Source organism: Neofelis nebulosa, chromosome 2 (genome assembly GCF_028018385.1).
Source record: "Neofelis nebulosa isolate mNeoNeb1 chromosome 2, mNeoNeb1.pri, whole genome shotgun sequence".
NCBI classification, from domain to species: Eukaryota; Metazoa; Chordata; class Mammalia; order Carnivora; family Felidae; genus Neofelis; species Neofelis nebulosa.
This window is the reverse complement of record NC_080783.1, coordinates 58,640,944-58,666,934: the sequence shown is the minus strand read 5'-3', so window position 1 is coordinate 58,666,934 and position 25,991 is coordinate 58,640,944. Positions and strand designations below refer to the sequence as shown.

The 25,991-nt window shown below is 41.3% G+C and overlaps 1 protein-coding gene across 1 annotated transcript in view; it reads right to left on the bottom strand.

Moving 5' to 3' along the window:
- Window positions 1-25,041, bottom strand: part of CHN1 (chimerin 1) — a 204,738-nt gene extending 179,697 nt beyond the window's left edge. The window contains exons 1-2 of the mRNA XM_058713484.1: window positions 24,908-25,041; window positions 24,580-24,775 (exon numbers count right to left, since the gene is read on the bottom strand). Coding sequence (XP_058569467.1) covers window positions 24,580-24,598 — 19 coding nt within the window. The 5' untranslated portion in view covers window positions 24,599-24,775; window positions 24,908-25,041. The remainder of the gene's footprint in view (window positions 1-24,579; window positions 24,776-24,907) is intronic.
- Window positions 25,042-25,991: the final 950 nt, after the last annotated feature.

Genomic DNA, 25,991 nt, shown 5'->3' with positions numbered 1-25,991 from the left:
ACAAAAGCCCTAAGAATAGAAATGCTTCCTAACAAAAAACATAACTGGAACCGTTGGCACTTTTATGTTATTAGGGTATTATTCTTGCTGTCAAGTCTAAGTGAACAATAAAAGCTAATGCTCTGGGAAAAAGACAGGCTAGTAACACTAACCGACATCACCTCTGCTATCTTCAGTTCACCAAGAAAGTAGAAGGACCCAACAGCAAGATTTAGAAGGGGGAAAAAAAAGTTTTCCCCTAGGAACCCATGTTTTGTTTGTTTGCTTGTTTACTTGAAACAAAAACCCTCACAAAGTCCCACACATCAGTTCAATTTCCTGCTGCAACTACATTTCGTCAGGTTTATAAACACTCCTTCTCTGACACTGTGAGTTCCTGTGATATAGAAATAGCTGATGTCCTGTTTTTGCATGTGAAAATTTACAGTATTATGATTTTAAAACAGTTTTCAAACGAGAGCATGGTTAAAAAGGAAAAGGGTGCAAAATTAAGCTTACAGCGCATGTGGAAGTACAAATGATTACCAAAAAAAAAAAAAAAAAATTCAGGGGCACCTGGGTGGCTGTCAGTTAAGCATCCAACTTCAGCTCAGGTCATGATCTCACAGTTCATGAGTTCAAGACCCACATTGGGCTCTGTGCCGACAGCTCAAAGCCTGGAGCCTGCTTCGGATTCTATGTCTCCCTCTCTCTGTCTCTGTCCCTCCTCGGCTCACACTCTGTCTTTCTCAAAAATAAATAAACATTTTTGGGGCTCCTGGGTGAGCTCGGTTGAGCGTGCGACTTCAGCTCAGGTCATGATCTCATGGTCCATGAGTTCGAGCCCTGACAGCTCGGAGCCTGGAACCTGCTTCAGATTCTGTGTCTCCCTCTCTCTCTCTCTGACCCTCCCCCGTTCATGCTCTGTCTCTGTCTCAAAAATAAATAAACGTTAAAAAAATTTTTTTTTAATAAATAAATAAATAAACATTTTTAAAAAAGAGAGAGAGAAAGAAATTCAGAAAATAGCTGGTTTTCTTTTTTTTTTTCTTAGTGCTTGTTTTTGAGAGAGAGACAGAGAGCAAGAGAGAGAGAGAGAGCTCGAGCAGGGGAGGGGCAGAGAGAGAGACAGAGACACAGAATCCAAAGCAGGCTCCAGGCTCTGAGCTGTCCACACAGAGCTGGACGCGGGGATCAAACTCACAAACTGTGAGATCATGACCTGAACTGAAGTCAAATGCTTAATGGACTGAGTCACCCAGGAGCCCCTACACCTGGTTTTCTAATGGTGATTAGGATGCTATGTTTTTCATCACCACAACTAATGAATCAGTCATAATTTGTAGTCATCATCTCAAAAGGCATAAGATATACTTAAAAAATGACTTTAAAATGGACAAATCGTTGTGAACAAATGAACCTGAATAATTTACTTATATTTGCTATATGCACACCCTCCTTAAGATGGTTCGTCTCACAATTTTTCAACTTGACGATGGTGGGAAAGCAACATGCATTCAGTAGAACCATCCTTTGAGTTTTGAATTTGGATCTTTCCTGGGCCAGCCATGTACAGGAGGATCCTCTCTCGTGATGCTGGGCAGTGGCAGCCGCAGCTCCCAGTCGGCCAGCGAGCACCAAAGGCAAACAACCGGTAAGCTTACGGCCATTCTGTTTTCCACTTTCAGTACAGTACTCAATAACATACATGAGATACTCAGTGCTTTCTTACAAAATAGGTTGTGTGTTAAAGATTTCCACCCAACTATGGGGCGCCTGGGTGGCGCAGTCGGTTAAGCGTCCGACTTCAGCCAGGTCACGATCTCGCGGTCCGTGAGTTCGAGCCCCGCGTCGGGCTCTGGGCTGATGGCTCGGAGCCTGGAGCCTGTTTCCGATTCTGTGTCTCCCTCTCTCTCTGCCCCTCCCCCGTTCATGCTCTGTCTCTCTCTGTCCCAAAAATAAATAAAAAACGTTGAAAAAAAAAAATTAAAAAAAAAAAAAAAAAAAAAAAAAACTCCTTCATGGGGCGCCTGGGTGGCTCAGTCGGTTAAGTGTCCGACTTCAGCTCAGGTCACAATCTCACGGTCCGTGAGTTTGAGCCCCGCGTCAGGCTCTGGGCTGACGGCTCGGAGCCTGGAGCCTGTTTCAGATTCTGTGTCTCCCTCTCTCTCTGCCCCTCCCCCGTTCATGCTCTGTCTCTCTCTGTCCCAAAAACTAAATAAAAAAAAAAAAAAAAAAAAAAAAAACGTTGAAAAAAAAAGATTTCCACCCAACTGTAAGCTAATGTAAGTGTTCCGAGCACTTTTAAAGTAGGTGAGGCAAAGCTATGACGTTAAGTAGGGTAGGTGAATTAAATGCATTTTCAACTTACAATGGGTTTACTGGGAACAAAATCCTATTTAAGTGGAGGAATATCTGGATAAGAAATACCTGCAAATGAAACTATCACTCTTGGAGCACCTGGGTGGCTCAGTCGGTTAAGCGTCCGACTTCGGCTCAGGTCATGATCTCGTGGTTTGTGAGTTTGAGCCCTGTGTCGAGCTCTGTGCTGACAGCTCAGAGCCTGGAGCCTGCTTTGGATTCTGTTTCTCCCTCTCTCCCCACCCCTTCCCCGTTCGCTGCCTGTCTCTCAAAACTAAACATTAAAAAAAATTTTTTTTAATCAATAAAACATTAAAAATGTTTTTAAAAATATCACTCTTGTAATGAGTTTATAATCACGTAAATTTGGCAGGAAAAACCTCAAAGATATTTTCCAACTAAACCACTAAAAACTGCCACAAAGGTCAGTTTAAGAATCATTGTGAAACGTAAAATTTGGCCAAACTCTGTGCTTTGTGTATAGTTGAATCCACATTTGGCAAAAGGAGGAAACCAAATTAGAGCAAGGTGCCATCATCAAATGACATCCTTCAATGTGCTCAAAGATCTATTTAAGCAGCTGGTTGAAGAAGCTAACCTGGTTCTTCAACTTCACGTTGGATAAGAATTTTAATAATCTGGTATTTGTTCATCTTCTTATAATAATATCTACACAGATACGTCATTTTGTGAAGTGCTTGATGACAGAGCACGAATTTTGAGACCTACTAAAAAATTCATGGACATATATCCAGAAATTGGGCTAAAAAGAAGACAGGCTAAATTGTGGAAAGGTTGTCAGCAGCAGGGCCATTGAGCACCCCAGAAACCACTTTATCATTCACAGAACCATCATCTTTAGTCACTGAGTATTCCTTTAACAAATATTTTTGAGACAATAAAGAATGTTAACTTACGAATAAGTGACTTTCAGTTTTCCATACAACAAAGCAGTTTACCTTCTCAGCAGATAACGCAAGTATTGAAACTCTTAACTGAAGCACAAAAACACTACCCAAGGTACTCAGCATCCTTCCTGATGGCCGCCTGAAAACATCTCACAAAACAATAAAACAATTCATCCCATTTGAACACATGTACATGAATCTGAACACTCTAATTCAATGCAGTTTTCCAAAAGTGACAATTCATCAGCATTTTGTCCATTAACTAAGGAAAGCAACAGTAAATGCTTTTTTTCCAACAGGGAAGAACATTATATTAAAAATAGACAATTATGGAGAATATCAAAATTCCCTAATGTTTTTAAATGTTTATTTCGAGAGAGAGAAAATGCACACGCACCCCTACAATCAGGAGAGGAGCAGAGAGAGAGGAAGAAAGAATCCCAAGCAGGTTCCATGCTGTCAGTGCAGAATCTGATACAGGGCTCCATCCCATGAACCGTGAGATCATGAGCTGAGCCAAGATCAAGAGTTGGAAGCTTAACCGACTGAGCCACCCAGGCGCCCCCTAATTCTCCCAACTTTTAAGATAACATTTAGTTCAAAGAAATATCATGCTTATAGTTACATCACTTTATGACACAGAAATGTCCCTCAGCAATCGCTAACTCCATGCATTCATTCTCCTCTACCTCTGGTGGCAAGTGTGAAGACAAATGTAAGGGTATGTTGCTTGCTATAAGTTACTTTTCCCATAGGCAACAGCACATCCCTTCACCTGGTACCAATCTCTTTCAGTAGTTTAAAATAGTTATATACCAAGAAATTCTATGTTCATTTGTCATTAAAAATTTTTAAAACACAACGTTCTCTTACATGTACATATCCCCTCCCATGATATTCACAAGTATTTTACTTGGTTGAACTGCATTCTACTAAAGACTCCAGTATAAAAAAAAGCATTTCAACATCACCAAAAAGAGGAAAAAAAGCTGTCTAAAGAAATGGGCAAAGCTAGTCTCTACTGTTAGATGTTAGGATGGTGACAAACTTTGGGGAGACATGCTGGGATAGCCAGGAAGGAATTCCAAGGGGGTCTGTCTATGAGGCTGGTAACGTTCATTTCTTGACCAGAGTACAAGTTACATAGGTGTGTTCATTTTGTAATAAAGCATCAAGCTTCTGACTTCTGTATTTTACTTCTTTACTTATTTGTGCATCTTATTTAAATATGCTCTGTATCATGTATTTTTAATGTATCATACACTTTAAAAATGTATCATGTAACATACACTTTAAAAATGAAGAAAAAAAAATCCTTGAGGAATAAATAAATAGGGCTCCTTACAGTTCCATTGTTCTTAGTATAAACATCAGTAGTTCTACTGACCGAGTCTGAGGAGGGTGCCGTGATTACCTCGAAGAGTGCTCGTCACAGGCCAAAAAATCTCAGGGAGGCTCCACACGTAAATTTAGCATTCCACAGTTACAGAATAGAAGAAGAAATAAGAAAAATGTATCTAAGCCTAGAATCAAGCTTCCAAACTCCCGCATTCAGAAAAAAACAAGTCAATCAGTCAACTAACTTTAAAGGCAAATCCTTGCCTTGACTATTACATCATACCTACAATTTCAAAACATGGGATGAAAAAGAACACGAACACATTTCTGTTTAAGCTATTTAATTTTCCCTTGTTTTCAAATGTGTACTATGAACCTAAAGACAGAAGGAAAGAATTCTAGTCCTTTTTTTTTTCCATTTTCAGAAATATTTTAGAATTTAATTCTAGAAAAACAAAGTAACTGTTGTTTAAAAAAACCAACAGGCCTAAAATGGAGTCACATGTGCTAAGTCCACGTGACCAAACCCAGACTTAACACCTAAACTAACTGCTGTTTCAACCTTCCCCAAGAATGAAAACTTCACCCATCAGTCTGGAATTTTCCTAGTCAGCACTGGTTAGATAAACCATCTGATAGCCCCTATGTCCCCCGCCCCGCCTCCCAAAAAGGTGACCCTGCCAGAAATAATCCTTTTTTTTAACCCATCTGTGACTTCCTGGCCCTACCCCTTTCTGCCTTTAAAAACCTTTCCTCTTCTGCAGCCCTCTGGAGCCTTTGTATTTGCTAAATGGTATGCTGCCTGATTCATGAATCTTTGAATAAAGCCAATTAGATCTTCAGATTTACTCAGTTGAATTTTGTGTTTTTAACACTGGAAACAGGCACATTTGAAAGTGCAATCTTCATTTTATCAATGGAAAATCAAAGCACTTTAAAAATAAAATCTTAGGATCTCAGTATTCAAAGATGCCAGTGGATGAATCAGCACTGTGTGCTATGTGTACATCCGCTCCATCTGCTCCCCTATTCCATTTCTCTGACCGATGTTTCTCAAGAAGTTCCTTAGCTCAGAAACTAAGTTAGCTTAAATTCAATGTTTACATAAATTCAGCGAAAATTATTGACTTTAAAGAGATTGTGTTTTATAAGCCCATGCAAAGCACATCTTGCGCAAAACAGTATGATGTAAATGATGGCAACATGAAACTCGACACTAAACCCTTGATACAGAAAAGGGCAAGCTAACAAAGGAATGGGTTCACTGTGCAGCCTACCCACAGAACATATTTATTATGCAAGCTTAGCAGCCAGCACATACAATAATTGTTTTAAAAAAGAACCCTTTAGTGATTCTTTCTTCACATATAATAGATTCCTTCTTCCCAAACCTTCACAAGAATGGTGAAAGAAATGACTACTTTCACAACCATCTAGAGTATTTGGTTTAAGCCTTAATTTAATTTTTCAAGTCTGACTTCCTTTTCAACAGAAAGTTCCTTTTATTGTTCTTATTCCATAATATGCCTTTGATTCTATTGCTTGACCACTTGTCTGATGAGGCTGAGAAAAATCAGACCAATGGAATGCTACAGACCTAAACCTAACTTGCTCTAAATTCTACTGGATATACTTTCCTGTCTTAGTCTTTTATGAATATAGCTCTTTTCGTTGAAACTATGATCAGGATTTCAGGAAACAATAAAAAAAAATATAAAACTTCCTTCGGCAAAAATAAATAAAACTTCCCGGGGCGCCTGGGTGGCGCAGTCGGTTAAGCGTCCGACTTCAGCCAGGTCACAATCTCGCGGTCTGTGAGTTCGAGCCCCGCGTCAGGCTCTGGGCTGATGGCTCGGAGCCTGGAGCCTGTTTCTGATTCTGTGTCTCCCTCTCTCTCTGCCCCTCCCCGTTCATGCTCTGTCTCTCTCTGTCCCAAAAATAAAAATAAAAAATGTTGAAAAAAAAAAATTAAAAAAAATAAATAAATAAAAAATAAAACTTCCCTTAGCAACCTCAACACAACTTCAGTATAATTCCCTTCCCTGACAACGATGTTAATGTGACCAGTAAACATGTAAAACAGTGCTAATTAAATGCTAAATATACAGGGGTAAAAAGGAGCCTAATGCAAACCGTGTTAGGATGGATTCCTGTTAGCCTTCATTACTGTTCCACTTATTAAATTTCATTCTTAATTAGAAATTAGAAATTATATTCCAAGTGTACCTTCCTGATTTTAAACTGACAACAGAACAATTATTTTAGAACAATTACTAATGGCCAGGTCCTCATAAATGCCAATATTTTAAATGTTTAGAAACCATGCATGTAAACTACCTCTCATAAGTCATATATATTCTTTAAAATAAGTGTTTCAAGGCAAATGGAATGGAAGCAGCTCTTTGTATTACTCAGACGCTAGCATTTTCAAAATAACCTTAAAATCTTCAACAAATACTCTTAATTCCTGTAATAGAAATGAACACTTTTCAAAATGTTCAATTGAAACTCATCAATTTTAAGGAGTCAAGCCTTCTGGAAACCTAAAATTTGAGAATAAATTATTTACATGTTCCTTCTTATTTTGTTGCTGAATTTCCTTCCTTATGCTAAGGAAAAACTGAGGAAGCAGGTTGGGAAGCGCCATCTTGTGGGCTTCTTAGGAAATATTTTCACTCTAATCATCAGTACAGTTCTAGAAGCAAATTATTGTAATTATTCAATACAATATTTTTAACATTCAAAATGTTACTTGAATTTAAATCAAAGTACTCCCTAATGGTTAATTTTCCAGGGTCCAAATACCAACAACTATAATAAAGTGGCATTTGTAGATTTGGGATAAGATCTTCCTTTTAAAGCACTTGATGATGATATATTTATAGCCAAACCATCACATTTTATCTTTACAACATCCTCAGGAGTTAAGGCTGGAGAGAGAGATATGTTACACAATAATGAAGCTTGAGAATCTGCATACCAAAGGAATTAAAAAAGCATCTAGGCAGTGGAGAACTTCTGAGTCTTATAATTTTGTAGTGTGGCAGTCATACAATAGTGCCTCACAAAATAGAAGCCTTTTGTTGTTTATAAAAACTAAATCGAGAAAGTTATCAAGAATTCTAAAATTTAGTGGAACTAATAAATCCACTGTGTGTGTGTGTGTGTGTGTGTGTGTGCGTGCATGCACGTGTGCGTGTGTATTTGTGTCTTATGTCCTGTAAGTAAGTTTACAAATTGTGTTAGGAGTTAAGGTACATAGTATATGAAGATGAAAAAACACAGAAACAAAAAAATGAAAGAATAGGAAAGAAAATGCCCCCAAAGTCACGTTTATATGATTCTCTTTAGACTTTAGAAATAGTGTGATTCTCTCAGTTTACATATTAAGGAAGACATTAATTAATATTCTAAATTTACAAGTGGCCTGGAGTTGCCTTGCCACCAGCCCAAGGATACGTGTTCTTTGCCCCACACAGTGCTTTTTCTAAAGGCCCAAATTAAACACCAACATTTAAAATCAGGAACTTCCTCAGCATTCCCTATTGTCTGTTACCCATCTGCCCACTGAAGGCATCTGAGCTGTGGGCCCTGGCTTACATTTTTGTCTTTCTAACTTAACTTTTCCTTCAGGGTTCCTTTTCCTGGCACTTTTTGGTGGGGGAGTGCGTAATGACATTCAAGCTCGGGCTATGTCTGCTTGAGGGTTCTTCCCCAATTTTCTACGCAGAAGGGGCTTCGTCTCAGTCCTGCTAATGGCTCCTGAAGCAGCAATGCCTGGAGGTTTACAGAATATTCATCTGTTTTAAACTACGTTACGTTCCGAGATGCAAAAGTTTGAGAGAGCTTTCTGCTTCACAAAGGGAAACCCAAGCCTACTGCTGGTGTGAAGGACTGTGGAGATTTGTGTTATGGTTTGACATTTTCTTTGTGGGAGGGGGAAGAAGTCCAATTACTTGGGGGAAAGAGGGGAGAACATCACTTCAGTAGAGGCTAGGCTGATTTAAGATTTGATAGCATCTTAATTTCTATAGCCTCCCACATCTGTTTTAATAAAATTAGCCCAGAACACATCATTTTGCTAATGTTGCTAATTATTTTTTCCATCAGCTTTTGATTAAGTGAAAATCATTTCCAAAAATTGTTTCTAAATTTTCAAATGCCTCTGTTTTCCTAAGGGCAATTACTATACTTCAAAAACAAGATAAAAGGAAAAAGTTTTGATTAGGAGAGTGAAATCAGAAGGCACCTTGAGCTGAATGAGGTCTCACCCCAAAGGAGTTACATCCTGAGACCCGTGTGCAGTCACTGCTCCCTCCCTCCAGTACCTGAGAGAGAGAGAGAGAGAGAGAGAGAGAGGAGAAGACGAAGGAGGAGAAGGAGGAGGAGGAGGAGTGGGGGTGGGAGGCGGATTGAGGGACACTAAAAGAGAGCAAGAGCTCCTCTGTCTGGAGACACCAAGAACAGCAAGGGAGGTGGCAGCACGACAAAGAGGCTCCCGTCTCTCCAGAAAACTGCAGAGCCATCTGTCTGAAAAATTCAGGATGACAGGCCTCTTAAGTATTCTGCAAGTCTCCCTTCTGTATAGTAATGTCTGTTTCCTTTTTTTAATTACTGTATTAATCCTTCTTGTTCCTTTTTCTTATTTTAAAATAACTTATCTTTTTAATTTCAACTAAGAGAGTGAACAGACAAGTTGAAAATCCTTTCTCATTCAAGGAAAATAACTGAAAGTGTTCAGTCAACTTCTAAATATTATGATGGATTAAAAAAAACATGAATTGTGCTTTTGTGCCTCTTATGTGTAACTATATATTTTGCACACATATATAATGAACATCTTTAAAACATTCAAACCTGAGAATATCAACAAATGCCATCCAAAGACTTAAACAGGCACTATCACCCAAAACAACTTATAGTAGTAGATATAGAAAGCAATCTCATCAAAAATTTTTTCACAGTTAAATAAAATACTATTAGCAATCTGTGAAATGTCCCATAAACCAATGATTTCATCTTTTGGGGGGGGGGGTTCAGCACATTCTGAAAAAAAATCACTAACATGAGCTTTTTGGTCCACTGCTTTGTGCCTTCTATTCAGCAACTTTAAAGACACGTAATGAGCCATTTTTTTTTTAATTTCTCAAATTATTTATTTTGAGAGAGACAGAAACAGCATGAGTCGGGGAGGGGCGCAGAGAGAGGCAGACAAGGACAAGAGAATCCCAAGCAGGCTCCGCACTGTCAGTTCAGAGCCCAACACGGGGGCTTGACTCCATGAAACTGTGAGATCATGACCAGAGCTGAAACCAAGAGTAGGGCACTTAACCAACTGAGCCAACCAGGCGCCCCAATGAGTCATTTTTTTAATGGAAGACTAATATACAAAAGTCCTGTGAACTTGGCTAACCCACCAAGGTCTAAAAGGGAGGCTCAAACAAGCAAAGGCGTTCCTTCACACTTCCTTGCTAATAGCCTGAAAAGGTCTAAAAGAACAGAGAACAAATATCAAACCAGAAGTACCCATCATTCCCCTTACATTTAGTGCTGTCTGTCCAGAAGATGGTTTCTGTCTCCAGTTAAATACTGGACACCCAGCAACATTAAAAGGGCCAACAAATGAACCTGGATTCACAAGCCCTGTGTTTGCAGAGCCTGTTTAGTGTTCCTTGTCCTTTTGCAAAGTTGGAAGAAAGATGACGAGGCTTTTTTTTTTTTACACACTATAAAGCAGTATAAAGCCAACCAGAATTTCACCAGAAACTTTTCAAGAATTATTTTTTTTCCCATTTTTTTAACGTTTACTTTTAAATTTTATTTATTTATTTATTTATTTTATGGGTAAATATTTGTGATTTTTATTTTTTTTTAATATATGAAATTTATTGTCAAATTGGTTTCCATATAACACCCAGTGCTCATCCCAAAAGGTGCCCTCCTCAATACCCATCACCCACCCTCCCCTCCCTCCCACCCCCCATCAACCCTCAGTTTGTTCTCAGTTTTTAAGGGTCTCTTATGCTTTGGCTCTCTCCCACTCTAACCTCTCTTTTTTTTTCCTTCCTCTCCCCCATGGGTTTCTGTTAAGTTTCTCAGGATCCACATAAGAGTGAAACCATATGGTATCTGTCTTTCTCTGTATGGCTTATTTCACTTAGCATCACACTCTCCAGTTCCATCCACGTTGCTACAAAAGGCCATATTTCATTCTTTCTCATTGCCACGTAGTACTCCATTGTGTATATAAACCACAATTTCTTTATCCATTCATCAGTTGATGGACATTTAGGCTCTTTCCACAGTTTGGCTATTGTTGAGAGTGCTGCTATAAACATTGGGGTACAAGTGTCACCAGAAACTTTTCAAAAAAGTTAAGCCAACAAAAGAGACCAATCTCTAAGTAAATTGTATGTCTGCCCTTGACATGCAACAATACTGCAGGAATATATATATATTTCATCCTTTAAAGACTCAAGATAATTAGACAATAAAAACAATATGAGAGATTATGAGATATGTTTACTACTGCTAACTTGATTAACACATTATAAAGTTGTAGGAAAAATTAATGAGTGCTCTATGTTTCTACCCTGGAAATTGCTAAACTACAGAAGCACTGGGGCTCCTAGCTTGCTCAGTCAGTGGAGCGTGCAACTCCTGATCTCTGGGTTGTAATCTGGAGCCCCACACTGAGTGTAGAGATTACTTACAAATAAAATCTTTTTAAAAAATAAACTACAGAAGTATCATGGTTTAAGAACTATTTTATTCACTTAATTATTTTTTGAGCACCTACTTGACAAGCAAAGCACTGTGCTAAGCACTGTGAGTACAAAATAAGAGAATGAATCTTACCTTCAGACACCATCAGCCTAGAAAATTATAAGGATAAATAACTACTGTGAGAGGAACACACTGGCCAATGTCACAGGAGATGTGCACATAAAATGATAACGAATTCAGAAGACAAGGGATTCCTTTTGAACGGGTGCAGGGGGCGGGGGTATGGACTGAATGAAGTACTGGAAAGAAGGGCAGAGTAAGAGCAGGAAATACAGAGCAGGGGACAGATATGGAAGAACTGGCAGGAGCTGGCAGTTGACTGGGTGCAGAGGCAAGGGGAGGGAGGCTGCCTGAAGAAGGAAAGTTAAGGATCTGGCGCTGGGACCGTGTGCTGTCTGGAGTCCGCAGGAAATCCTGACAGAGATTTAGAAGGGGGGCCAGGGCGGGGCTGGTGTCAGAGACTCGGGAATCACCCACGGAGTGTGCAGTATTGAAGCCGACATACTCCCAAGGGAGAAAGGGAGGCCTGGTCTTGAAAAGCAGACATTTTGGGCAGCAAACAGAGGAGACTGAAGAACAGTGAAAGGGAAGAGAAGAAGTAGCGGGAGAACACAATGCCCTGAGAAACAAGAGAAAGAAGATTCCAGAAAGAGGCAGTCAAAAATGGCAAAGAGTGTAGAACGATCAAATATGAGGACTGAGGGGAAGCCACTGATTACTGGCTACTAAGTGATAAGGCACTTCCGGCCTAACAGAAGCCGAATATGAGGTGGTGGCCGTGACAGGAAGCTCCCCTTGACCAAACCTGAGTCAGGCTCTGCCAGGCCCTCTTCTTGACTAGCGTCAGCCTTGTCCCCAGGTCTTACCAGGCCTGCAACGACATTTGAGAATGAATTCTCCTATGTCAGTTTGGAAAGAACCCTCCCACCTTTGACATCTGATTGAATTCCTCACCCTCACCCTTGATATCTGATCACCCTGACCTGCCCTCATCAAGAATCCTGTTAGGTCAGGTTAGCAAGAGTTCCCCCTACCTTGTCTCCTCTTAGTACTTTTCATCCCCTGACATACCCTGCAACCTGCTCCTTGGCTATAAATCCTCTCTCGTTCCCATATTCGGAGTTAAGTTCTCATATTCCCTCTTTCCTACTGTGTTCCTACCACAATAGTCTTGACTAAGTCTTCCTCATTTGTTTGGTTTTTTTGAGAGGGGTAGGAAGGGCAGAGAGAGAGGGACAGAATCTCTGTCAGGCTCCGCCACCCAGCATGGATCCCGACATGGGGATCGATCTCACAACTGTGAGATGATGACCTGAGACGAAATCAAGAGTCAGATCCTTAATCGACTGCACCCAGGCGCCCCAAACAGGTGTCAGAATTTTTTTTTCTTCAGTCTTGCCCTTTTCCCTAGGGCTGGATGACATTCCCAAACACCTAAGTACAATCAAACACTGTCTAGGAAGAGATGGTGTAGACAGGGTTAATGAGTAAACAGCCACCCAAGAAGAGGAGGTGGGACATACAGAATGCTCTTTCAATAAACTTCTGCCAAGAGATGGAACACTAGTAACTCAGGCTGGTACCTAACAGGGTTCCAAAGCTGAGGAAAGGCTTTCTCACCCTGACCAGGAAAGCATGGCTCTAATGTAAGGGGAATGAGCCAGGGGAGAGGAGGAAACTAATGAGACAAGATGGAGAAAAACAAATTCCCATGCTGATATTTTCAGCCCTCTCACATTATATATATATACATGTGTATATATATATATATATATATATATATATATATATATATATATATCACCTCATTTCTTTCTGGAACAATGAGAGGTATTAGTAAATAACAAATGAAATTTTTCTTTTATGCATTCAGAAATATGAATGTTTAAATCTGTAGCACATTTAAATCTGTAGCTCATGTAGGACACAGATTTACTATTATGGGAGAAAGACTATATTGTTTTTATTTTCAGACCTCTAAAAGGTTAAGTTAGCCATTTTCATACTGAATTCCTATTCAATTTGATTATGTTCCCTTCCGTGAGGGTAAAACGTGAACAAACCAAGCTAATTTATGTGCAATTCCTTTGTACCACTGAAATGAAAAGGAACAATAGTTTAATGAAGTGGAATCTGTTATCTAATTATGCCAAATAATTTAGAAACATCTGCTGATGGTTAGTAATACTATAGTTAAACCTCAAAGAATCTGCTCCCAGGGAGATTTCCATTTTATTCAAGCCCTTGTAAGCTTCCAGTCGGGAAATCCATATTAGACTATGGAACCAAGAGATGACATAATAACACCTTTACTATATTAAAAAAATTAACAAATGAACAAAAAAATAAAGAGAGGGTGTGCATCATATTGATTTGGGCCCTGAACTTAATTCCCAAATTTAAGAAACACAGTAGCCTACTGTAATATCCAACATCCATTCGAGTATTTATTGAGTAGCTGGGATGCATCAGACACGGTGGCGGCTGTTGAGGATACAAAGAAGAAAGCTACAACTTTCCCATTATGGAACTTCATCTAAAAGGAAAGACAAGAGAATATGTCTACCAACCACTATGTCACCACATAATAAGTGGTAGGACAGAGATGTGCACAGGGTACAATGGATGCAGAAAAGGTGTAACTAACTCACAGCAGCAGACTACTTAGAAGAGAAGCCTATTCAAACTGAGTTTTGCAAGATGTGCAGAGATATGTGAGTGCAAAGAAGGGCCTGGGAAATGACTGTGCCAAAGGCACACCGAGTATAATCCTTTCTGGAAACTTCAAGAAGTTCAAGATGGCTGAAGCACATCCTCTTACAGAGGAGACAGTAAGAGATGAGACCAGACAGGTAAGCAAGGGTCCTATCCTAACAGCCTAATATGCAAACTAGGGAATTTGGACTTAATCTTAATGGTGATGGGGACCCACTGGAGAAGTAGGGAAGTAAATTGTTAGACTAACCAAATCCTTTTAATTTGTTTAATGTTTACTTATTTTTGAGAGAGTGAGAGCGCGCAGGCACATGAGCAAGGGAGGGGCAAAGAGAGGGGGAGACAGAGGCATCCAAGCTGACAGCGCAGAGCCCAATATGGGGCTCGAACTCATGAACTGTGAGATCATGACCTGAGCCGAAGTCAGACACTTGACCAGCGAAAGCCACCCAGGCGCCCCTAGACTAACCAAATTCTAAGAGACAGGTTTAAATTTCCAATTCTGGACTCTAACATAAGAATAACCCAAAATAATAAAGTTAGAAAAAAAGATAAATGAAAGCAAACGTTTAAACTGATTCAAGGTTGCTCACAGGATAAGTATAGAGAGTGACGGCCCGCTAGGAATTCTTCATTCGTTCATTTATTCACTCAGTAAACCTGGACTGAGTACCTATGACATAGCAGACATTGAGCTTACAATTCCTGATATGTTTTAAGTGCTAAAAGGGCAGGGGCTAGATCTGACTATAGTCTGGATTACTCCCCGAAGCAGCAGCACTGGTCAGTGTACTTTTCACAGTTTCAGAGTACAAGAGGAAGTATCAAGCGTCCAGCACTATAACAAGTCCATCTGGTTGTTCAACGTATATCCCCGAACTGGGTCTCCACCAGAGCATCCTCAAAGTACAAAATGGCACATTTAGCAACACCCATAAACGGAAATATTGTAGAGCCACTTTCTCAAGTGGATCTTTCTCTTGTGGATCTTTGTTAACATCAACAATAACACTGATACTGACATCAGCTACTGTCTATCTTCACCACCGTGTTAAGAACCTCACACACACGATCTCATTTATTTCTGCACAAACGGAAGGAGGGAATTACTCGCCTGTTTATATATAAGGAAAATGAGACCAGAACGTACAGCTGACACTGTATTAACCACAACTCTTTTACACCCAAATCTGAGCACTTTCCTCTACTCCACGCACTACGGAAGTACCCATCTCACAGAGTAAAACCTGATCTTTATCACGGCTTGTAAGGCCCTGCATAATCTGAGAGCCCAACGCTCCTCCACTCCCCAGGGACAGCTCTGTCTCATCTCCCACTGCTTTCCCTTAGCTTACTCTGCTCCAGCCACATTGCCCTTCGTTCTGTTCCTCAAAATCGTCAAGCGAGCACACCCCTGCCTCAAAGCCTGTTTCACGACGTGATGCCCCCACTTCACATGACTCATCCCCTTGCGGTCCTCGAGTCTCTGCTCAAAATCCACCTTGGTCGTGAGGCTTTCCCGGACATGTTGCTGGACAGCCAGCCCCATCTCCTCACTCGGCTCTGTACTTCTCCACAGCACTAGGCACCGGGCACACCATCCATTTTTTTATTGTCCGTCCGCCTCCACTGCGAGCCAAAGCTTCCTGAGACTAGGAACTGAATACATACCTGGCACATTTAGGCCCTCAATTCACTGAACAGATGAGTAAACAAATCACAAAATAAGAAAACACATCCCAAGCCTCAGAGCTACCCTCAGAAAAATTCTGAAATAGTACAGCTCTTGTTCCTACTCCCTTCTCTCACTCTACGGTCCTATCCTTTCTTGCCCCTAATCCCAAATGCCCTAGGCTTTTACATTGTTCTGTTTATTACACTCCCCCCTTCTTAGTCATGCCTCACCCTCTACATAAAGGCCACCACTTTCTTTTCTCTGACAGCACAGCTCCCTCAGTCAAAATGCTTGCCCTGAGTACTTTAAGATCTTTAGTTCATAAATTAAAATCATTCTTTCATGCTATATGAAGACACGTATCTATATCCAGCATGTTCTTCCTCATAATTAACAGGCTAAGAATCCATGCTTTAACTGAAGTCAAATGGTGTAAAATTCATTCATCAAGGAAGGACTGCAGAGGAAACATTTCAGTCAAGCAGATATTTACATACCCCTTAAATGAACGCCTACACCACTTACCCACTGTCTGTCCTACCTAGCACAAGCTACTTCAAATCCTGAAATCACTTCTCACGAAGTCATTTCACGGCATTAAGGAGCTAAAAAATGATAACAAAGTTCTATATAAAAGGTAAAGATAGAGGGGCACCTGGCTGGCTCAGTCGGTAGAACATACAACTCTTAATCTCAGGGTCGTGAGTTCAAGCCTCACATCAGGCATGGAATCTGCCTACATACATACTCACGTACATACGTAAATACATATATACATACATAGATCTATTTAAAAGAAAGAATATACCGTAAGGGCTGAAGACAAGTGCTAATGGCACAAATGGGAAATTAGATGTGATTAGCAGTTTAAAGAAGAGGAACGGTTGCTCAGTTTTTGAAATGTTTGTGGTCATGAAAATCTATTCGTGCAGGGAGATGTTTCTTGGACTACATCTTCTCTTCTACTTGTTTTACACCATGAAATATACACGGTCCAAAGAAATTCAAAGGTAAAAATCAGAGTGGAGAGGATAACCTTTAGTGTGGCCAGAGGAAACACAAAGAGGTGGCCCCCTGCCAGGGCAGCCAGCCACACAGGGGCCTGACTGACCTTCCCTTCTCCCACAGATCCCCCAACTGCTGGCATCATTTCCAAGAAGTGCTTACTTTTCTAAATTTAAAACAACTATTCAAAACAGGCAGGGCATTTTTAAGCTATCAATTTTTGATTTGTTTTTTGATTCTTGGAGAATGAAAGAAAAAAAACTGTCTAAAAACATGAACACTTCTAAAACATTCCTGGATATAAAACCATTATTTTAAAAATAGTAATTTCTGTTTTTTAGTTTAAATAAACCTTTCTTCTATTCAATCTGGCCTCCTTACTCCAGGTAATTTTTAAATTAATAACAGCTTCACTGAGATAGAATTCACATACCATAAAATTCACCCTTTAACATACACAAGGCAGTGGTTTTTAGTATATTCACAAAGCATTCATTATGGTTTTTAGAAATAAGGAGCCAAATTAAGAAAGTATATTTATAACTCTATTTTATTAGACAGGTTTTTTTTAATTCTATATGACTTTTCAGTGTAAAACACAGTCACACCATTGTTTCTGAATTTCTCCCTATTTTGATTTTTTAAGGATAGTAAGACTATATTAATAAATAAAAATCAAAGCTTTTAAGAATCATTTTCTATGTAAGAATGATTTATGGCTGGTAATTCGGTCATAAGGCCAGGCTCAGGGACCTGTCTTGAGTTGGGTTTGCAAAGAAAGTTCAGTGACTTCATTTATATATGGTGGACAAAAAATGAAGTTTTTTAAAGGTGCTGTTACTGATATTTTATATAAGACTGAGAAAACATCAAATATCTCTATCAAAGGATATTATTACTAGAGGGACTTGGACAAAAGCTATACAAAACCCAGCCTGGGGTTTCCCTAATAAAGATTTCCCTAAACCTTTTTTATGGCTGCTCTCAAGATGATAGTAAATTAAGTTTACTTAATTCTTAGGGTGAACCCAATCCAATGAAAAATGTATAACTTCTTTTACTAACATCATTCCTTCAGAACTATTATATATATATTTTTAATTTTTTTAACGTTTATTTATTTTTGAGACAGAGAGAGACAAAGTATGAACAGGGGAGGGGCAGAGAGAGAGGGAGACACAGAATGTGAAGCAGGCTCCAGGCTCTGAGCTGTCAGCACAGAGCCCGACGTGGGGCTCGAACTCACAGATCGTGAGATCATGACCTGAGCCGAAGTCGGATGCTTAACCAACTGAGCCACCCAGGCGCCCCCCTTCAGAACTATTATTATATGCCACACAAAGCATGACCAAACAGTATTTTTCTGCCTATTTCTCTTATGATTGCTTTAGATTAGTCTAAAACATGTATTCTCATTGAAGGTAACCTTTGTTTTCAAGGGAGAAAAAATTAGCTTTGGGGGATCAAAAACCTTACTCTTTGTGCGTAAGGCAGATATACATACACTGTGTAAACAAACAGTGTACCTCTGCTTTTAAAGTTTCACGAAGAAAACAATTAAGAAAAAAATGCCTAAAACTTCTTGTGAAGGGTGATGTTTTTTTAAAAAGTGGACAAATACTGATCTAAAAGAAACTGCAGCTCTTCTTGACAAATACGTCAAAGTTTTACAATTATACATATCACTCTATCTTCAAAGATCAGGCTGCTTATAGGACTGTTACTTGCAGGGACAAATGTCACTCAAAAGACAGCATCACCAACAATCCTTTCACATTGTACACAGATGGTAACTATCAGAGTTACAGCAACTATAATTCTTTTATCTCTCTTGCATTATACCAAGTCACCACACATCAAGAGAAAAATTTTAAAGGTGAAATATTAAGTTTTTGATACCAGCAAGAGAACATGCACAAGCATTTATTAATTTTTTTTTAATTTTTTTTTTTAACATTTATTTATTTTTCAGACAGAGAGAGACAAAGCATGAACGGGGGAGGGGCAGAGAGAGAGGGAGACACAGAATCGGAAGCAGGCTCCAGTCTTCAAGCCATCAGCCCAGAGCCCGACGCGGGGCTCGAACCTGCAGACCGCGAGATCGTGACCTGAGCCGAAGTCGGACGCTCAACCGACTGAGCCACCCAGGCGCCCCGAGAACATGCACAAGCATTTAAATAAGGATGGTGGTTTTTCTTTAGAGAGAGAGAGTGAGCATGAGCAGGGAGAGTGGCAGAGGGAGAGGGAGAGGGAGAGGGAGAAGAGGAAGGAGAATGAGAATGGGAGTGAGAGAGTGAGAGAAAAAGAATCTTAAGCAGTCTCCACGGTCAGCACGGAGCTCCAGAGGGGTCTCGATCTCATGACCGTGAGATCATGACCTGATCTCACCACTGCTGCTTAGGTAACTCCCTCTCATATTCTTTGATGAGCAATGTCCGAAAAATAAAAACGTTAGCAGAGAGCGTATTCAAGTGGAGATACCTACAAAACTGGCTTTTGGTCAAATAAATCATACTGAAGATGCAGAGTGGATTTGTCTTTTTAAAAACCAATTTTAACGTCAGGGCAGTCACAGAAAATCAAAATTTTCCTAACCGCATCACAAAGAATACACCATTACCATTTAACTGCTCAAAGGATCTCTACAAAGAGGCCCAAAGGCAGGTGTGCCCGGCAGCATAATAAAAAGGTTTCTATGATGGTGTAAAAGTCTGTGGAAAGGTCAGAAATTACAGTGAAATCCTAAGTATTAGGAGTGATCTACGGCAGTGATGACAGTGACAGGTAATGAAAGAAGAAAGAAAAAAGAAAGGGGAGGGGAGCAATGCCAAAGCTAATTCTACACAGACAGGGAAGAGAGTTATTCAGGGTTTAGCCAGCCCAGCTGGACTGTCACTGAGTTCCTAGCATTTGAGCTGTAAACCACAGCCCCGTTTGGCTATAAATGACAGACATTCCCGCCAAAGGATAACCTGGCAGGATGCTTTTTCACCCAGCTCTGTCAAATAGGGTTTTACTGGTGTGGCCAGTCAGGGAGTTCTGTGAGGTAGACCAGCTAGAAAGTCCTAAATTAGATGATCTGAGAATTTCCTCTTGGCCCAGCAATAATTGGAGAACATGTGCTTCCCAGTCAGGGAAGTTCTAACGAATCCTACTGGAGATAAGTAGTCCGGAGCTTACACTACAGTTCTGGAACGTAAGCTCTAATGAGACAGGGCCATGTCTCTTGAACGTGCTATAGAGGTATGTTGGACAAATGAGCAAGGTGAGTGAGCAAAGCATGAATTATATTTGGATTATTTTTAGGATTTGTGGATTTAAAACTTATTTGTATTGATGCTGACGATTGAGAGGTCTAGTCATCTACAAGGGGGAAAAAATGCTAACAAATTCCTGAACTCCCAAAAATGCACATTTTCAACTCCCAAATGAGCCACAAAATCAGGAAGGATTGGGGTCTGGTTCTTTTGTCACAGATAAAACAGAAATTTGCACAAAAATATCCTTTCAAACAGCAAAGGTGATTAATAGTGACTATAAGAGATACGACAGTTTTTACACTTCAGCTTAATTTGACAGGTATTCTGAGTTGCTACAACATACTATATGCTAAACGTATATAAATGGAAAACTGTATTGGGTCATTTTAGTGGCTCTCATTTTTTAAAATGAAGCTAACTAATGTCCCATAAAAAGAATATTCTTTACAATGATTAAAAAAAAAAAACCTGAATGGAAATGTAAAACATAAAGCAAAACAGAAAAAAAAACTAGACTCTATTGCTGGCTGCTAAGCACTGAACTGTGTCTTCCAATAAATTCCTACGTTGAAGCCCTAACCCCTGAGGTGACAGTATTTGTGGAAACGAGGCCTCTGGGGAGTTATTACGTTAGATGATGCCACGAGGATGCAGTTCTCCAGAGGAGTTTAGTGCCCGCAGAAAAGACCAGAGACCTTTCCTACAGACATGCTGGTCTTAGAATTCCCAGCCTCCAAAACTTCAGGAAATAAATGTCTGGGGTGTAAGCCACACAGTTTATGACATTTCTCTCCAGGAGCCCAAGCTGACATAAGACACTCACCTTACCAACTAACACACCCAAGATGCACAAGATGGGATCCTGGCAGTGGTTAGGGCTTTCGTAGAAACCTACTGAGCTCTGACTTTGATGACTGTTTAGTTACGTTCGTCCAGTTTCTTGTTCCTATCTTCTCCTCACTATTGTCTCACAGAACTTTAATACCTCATTGCTCCTCTGCTATAAGTTGGTTATTAAGAGTAAATACAAAGGGACAGGAGGTACTTCTGACTAAACTAGCTAAAAAGTAGGACAGGTGACTCTTGAACAATAGATGTGAACTGTATGGGTTCACTTATATAAGGATTTTTCTCAATAAAACTAGTACCGTACTTATAAATGTATTTTCTCTTCCTGGTGACTTTCTTAATAACGTTTGCTTACTTTATTGTAAGACTATAGTGTATATAATACACATAACATAGAAAATACATGTTAATCAACTGCTTCTGTTATCAGTAAGGCTTCTGTTCAACAACAGACTATTAGTAGTTGCATTTGGGGGGAATGAAAGGTTAACACGTGGATCTTGGACTATGTGGGGAATCAGCACCCCTAATGTTGTTGTTCAAGGGTCATGTTGTTCAAGGGTCAACTGTAACTTCCAAAATAAAATCCATTTTGGGGCACCTGGGTGGCTCAATTGGTTAAGTGTCCAACTTTGGCTCAGGTCATGATCTCGAGGTTTGTGGGTTTGAGATCCATGTCAGCTCCATGCTGACAGCTCAAAGCCTGGAGCCAGTTTCAGATTCTGTGTCTCCCTCTCTCTCTGCCCCTCCCTGGCTTGCACTCTCTCTCTCTCTCTCTCAAAAATAAATAAACATTAAAAAAATTTTTTTAGGGGCGCCTGGGTGGTTCAGTCAGTTGGGCCTCTGACATCGGCTCAGGTCACGATTTTGCACTCTGTGGGTTTGAGCCCTGCGTCAGGCTCTGTGCTGACAGCTCGGAGCCTGGAGCCTGGAGCCTGCTTTGGATTCTGTGTCTCCTTCTCTCTCTGCCCCTCCGCCTCTCATGCTCTCTCTCGCTCTCTCTCTCACCCAAAAATAAATGAACATTAAAAATTTTTTAAAAAAAATTTTTTTAATAAAAATCCATTTCTTCTAACTGTTGGGGACTGCTCTTTATACCAAGGCTATTTTGAATTGGGCAAATTTGAGAAAATCTCGTATTTATCTTTAATACAATAGCTCTCAAACTTGAGACCGGCAGAAAAGGGAATCCCTTTTTTTTTAACATTTATTTTTTTTTTTTTTTAATTTTTTTTTTTTTTCAACGTTTTTTATTCATTTTTTGGGACAGAGAGAGACAGAGCATGAACGGGGGAGGGGCAGAGAGAGAGGGAGACACAGAATCGGAAACAGGCTCCAGGCTCCGAGCCATCAGCCCAGAGCCTGACGCGGGGCTCGAACTCACGGACCGCGAGATCGTGACCTGGCTGAAGTCGGACGCTTAACCGACTGCGCCACCCAGGCGCCCCTAACATTTATTTTTGACAGAGAGAGAGAGAGAGAGAGACAGAGCATGAGCGGGGGAGGGGCAGAGAGAGAGGGAGACACAGAATCCAAAGCAGGCTCTAGGCTCTGAGATGTCAGCACAGAGCCCGACGCGGGGCTCGAACTCACCAGCCCACCAGCCATGAGATCATGACCTGAGCCAAAGTCGGATGCTCAACCAACTGAGTCACCCAGGTGCCCCGCAGGGGAATCCTTTTAAAATCCCCTTCTAGAAATGCAGATTCTGTGGCTCTGTGGCCAAAGGAATCTACATTTTTAACAGAGAGGAGATGACTGAGGAGTGGTGTGCAATGAACCTTTGAGAACATCTACCTCTCTATCATTACAGGAAAACAGCCTCCGCACACAGGTGTACTTTGCTTTGTAACAGGAAAATATTCTTAAAAACTGTCACCAAATTAGATTTTGTAAATTAAGTTCTATTTTTGCACAAGTTGACTTTAAAATTTTAAAGACACTTTATTGATTCTGAGGGGTGAGAATGGTTTATCCGCTTCTAGAACTCAAATCCGTGCCCTTCTTTTCCTCATCTCTACTTCAGTAAAGATTTAATAACTCAGGAAGCCTTTTAAAAGAACCTTATCACTCACTGTGCTTATCCCCAATTTATCAGTTTTATTCACTGAGAATGTCAAGCATTCAAAAAGTGGTTGATTTGTAAACCTTACCTTTGAAAACCATGAAAATGCAGACTCTCTCTTTAGGAAGGAAAATTAATTTAGTAAAAAAAAAACAAACACAGTTTAAGGGGATATTTACTTCTGGAAATATTACTGCTATGTATTAGCTACAACAGTGTAAGAGAAATGCTTCTTCGACAGAAAATATCAATTATGACTTAAGCCTTCCACCATTTTTAAATTTTGTACAAAAAAAGTCCATACTTAAGAAAAAATGCTTCTTCCAAACGATGCAGATTAGACACAAGGTATTGGAAAACAATAGTGAGATTTTTCCTTCAGAAAAAGAAGAAACATTTTTTAAAGCATCTAAAGAGAACTAACACCAAATAAGAAAAGTCATTTCTAGTACTGTGGGTATTTTGGCAAAGTAAACATAGTGTAGACTGGCAAACTGTGTTCTGGGCTCAGTTTTGCCCCAAAAAAGGGCCATGTGACCTTGGAAAATAATCTCCCTGCATCTAATTTAATTTATAAAATAAGATGATTAAATAAATGTAACTTTCTGATTCCAGCAGATTAGTTCAGTCTATCTACAGGAAAAAGCATTTGTGGTATATTATGCCTACAATGTGCTTGATCAAATGACGCAATTAAAACGTAACTGGAAACTTGATATTATGAATAACTTACTAAGACCATCCTTGTAGCTATCAGCTTCATAGTAATATATATCAGTACATATCATACTACTTTGAATATCTACATTTTCACATATTGAGTTTTCTTAAAGGGAGGTACATGTGTACCATAGACTGTTTCTGTAATAGGAAACAATGTATCTTTTCAGCCCTTCTTCCCAGCCCATTGTCACTACACACTCCAGGATAAAAAACAAAAATCAAAAACAAAATAAAACCAACAAAAAACCTTGAAATCTTAACCACTGAAACAATAGTGTTGCAATAATTACATCATAGAAATAACATCTTTCCTAAAATACTCAAAGTTATTTTCCCGAGATCACTTATCTTCCAGAAACCAACTTTCTTCTGTCTGCTCCCGTATTTGTTAGAACAAACATTTTCCATTTTAGTAACTATTCAGTTCATCACTTATGCTTCTTTCCAACGAAATATGCCGACTCCAAAAATCACCCCCCAAATCCAATAAGACTCAATACGTGCATTTGGCAATTCCGGGGAGGTTGGGATGCAAAGACATCTTGTTCAAAATAAATAAACTTTGCAGGATCTTTATTTACTGACTTGATAAACGTAGGTTTGGAAACAACCAGCTAACTTCTCTCCCAAGTTGGCATCTTAAAGAATCCTCCGTTGACAAAACACCCAGGACCTCAGAGACTCCCAGCCCAGAATTGGCCAGGGGAGCACACGCCCATCGGCCCTGCCTGGAGAGGAAACAATGGGAGAGGCGCGAGGGAGCAAGCCCGGCGCCCCAGGCGCCCCAACTCCGCCGCCCCGGCCCGCGCCCGACTCCGCGCGCGGCATCCCCTCCCCGGGCGCCCCGGGCCCCCGCCCCCCCCCCACCCCGGGCGCGGCCCACCTGCAGGGGCGCGGTCCGAGGGCTGCACTTACCAAACAGGGTCAGGGCCATTGTAAAGGCGCTCGCCAAGTGCTCGCCGCCGCCCGCCAGTCCACGCGCTCCGCCCAGGCCGGCCGGAGATCACCGCATCGGCCCGAAGCGCTCACACCTCAGAGGGAGCGGGGAGTCGGAGGGGCGTGGTGGGGCGCGGGCGCGCGGGGAGGCTGCAGGCCGGGGCGCTGGGGGCCGCTGCAAGAAAAAGTTATTTACGCGTTATTGTCAGGCGTACCCGCACAGGGGCAGACCCGCTAGCCCCAGGCGAGCCGGCACTTGTCGCTGCCATCTGTGCACTGCGCGGAGCGCGCGCGCGGACGGCGATACCTGCGAGGCTGGAGGCTCGGCCGCGGCGCAATGGCAGGCGGAGAGGCGGCGCCGCAGTGGCGGCGGCGGCGGCGGCGGGGAGACGAGCAGCCTCGCGGGGCCCCCGGCGGGGCGCGCTCACTCCGCATCCCGCGGCCTCGCAGACGCCATCTTGCGATAGCGTCTCCCACCGGATCTGCCCCTGCGCCTCCTCGTGTCTGCCCCTCGGGCGGCCGAACCCGCTGCGTTCCCATGGCAACGGGCGCGCGCGGGGGCCGGGGGCGCGCGCCCCTCCTGGCCCGGGCCCGGAGGAGCCGCCCCGGGTCGCGCGGGAGGCGGCCTCCCGGAGCCCGGCGGGGGCGGGGGCGTTTTAGGCGAAATCCCAGGCATTTTTCTTGAATGGGATTTGCGGAGGCGCGGAGGGGAGAAACCCTGAGCTGTTACTCGAAAGAGGAAGAGTGGCAGGAGGATGCTCCCTGAATACACGTCCCCAGCCAGGGTCATCCGGGGATCGGGTTCGTTTGAGGATAAATCTCCCGCCCGGCGCCCTCGGGGTTAACGGAGAGTCTGGAGCCCGTGACCTGAAGCTATAGGATTCGGGAAGGGAGCCTGGAGTCCAGTGGAGACCCTGGCTGTTGCCTTCCTTTCCCCTTGGATTTAGAGCCACTGGGGGAACTGCTCAGGTTGTCGTAACTGAGGAAACAGGGGTCGTTTAAAAAGCATCTGGAATTGCCTAAAATAATGTTACAAGGCCAATGCTTAAACCTAATTTTCTTCCTTTTACTTTACACCCCTTTGATATTGCCTCGGGAAAAATCAACATTTGTCACCGATTGGCACCTCTTCTTTACCACAAAAGAGTGTTCCCCTGAGCTTTTTGCATTTATCTGATAATCACTGGCAACATCTTTCTGTGATGTTCTCTGCTCGCCTCTGTCTTTGCCTTAATTAACAAAAAGCCGTGTAACGCCCTGAGATTATCAGCCAGAAGATGTTCTTGAAAAGCTCGGTAGTGGTGTTTTGGTGCCGTTTTCATTTAATGTATTCAAAAATTCAGCGTTCTCTAGTTGCTATGTTTGTTCCCTGTGTAGAAAAATGCCTCTCC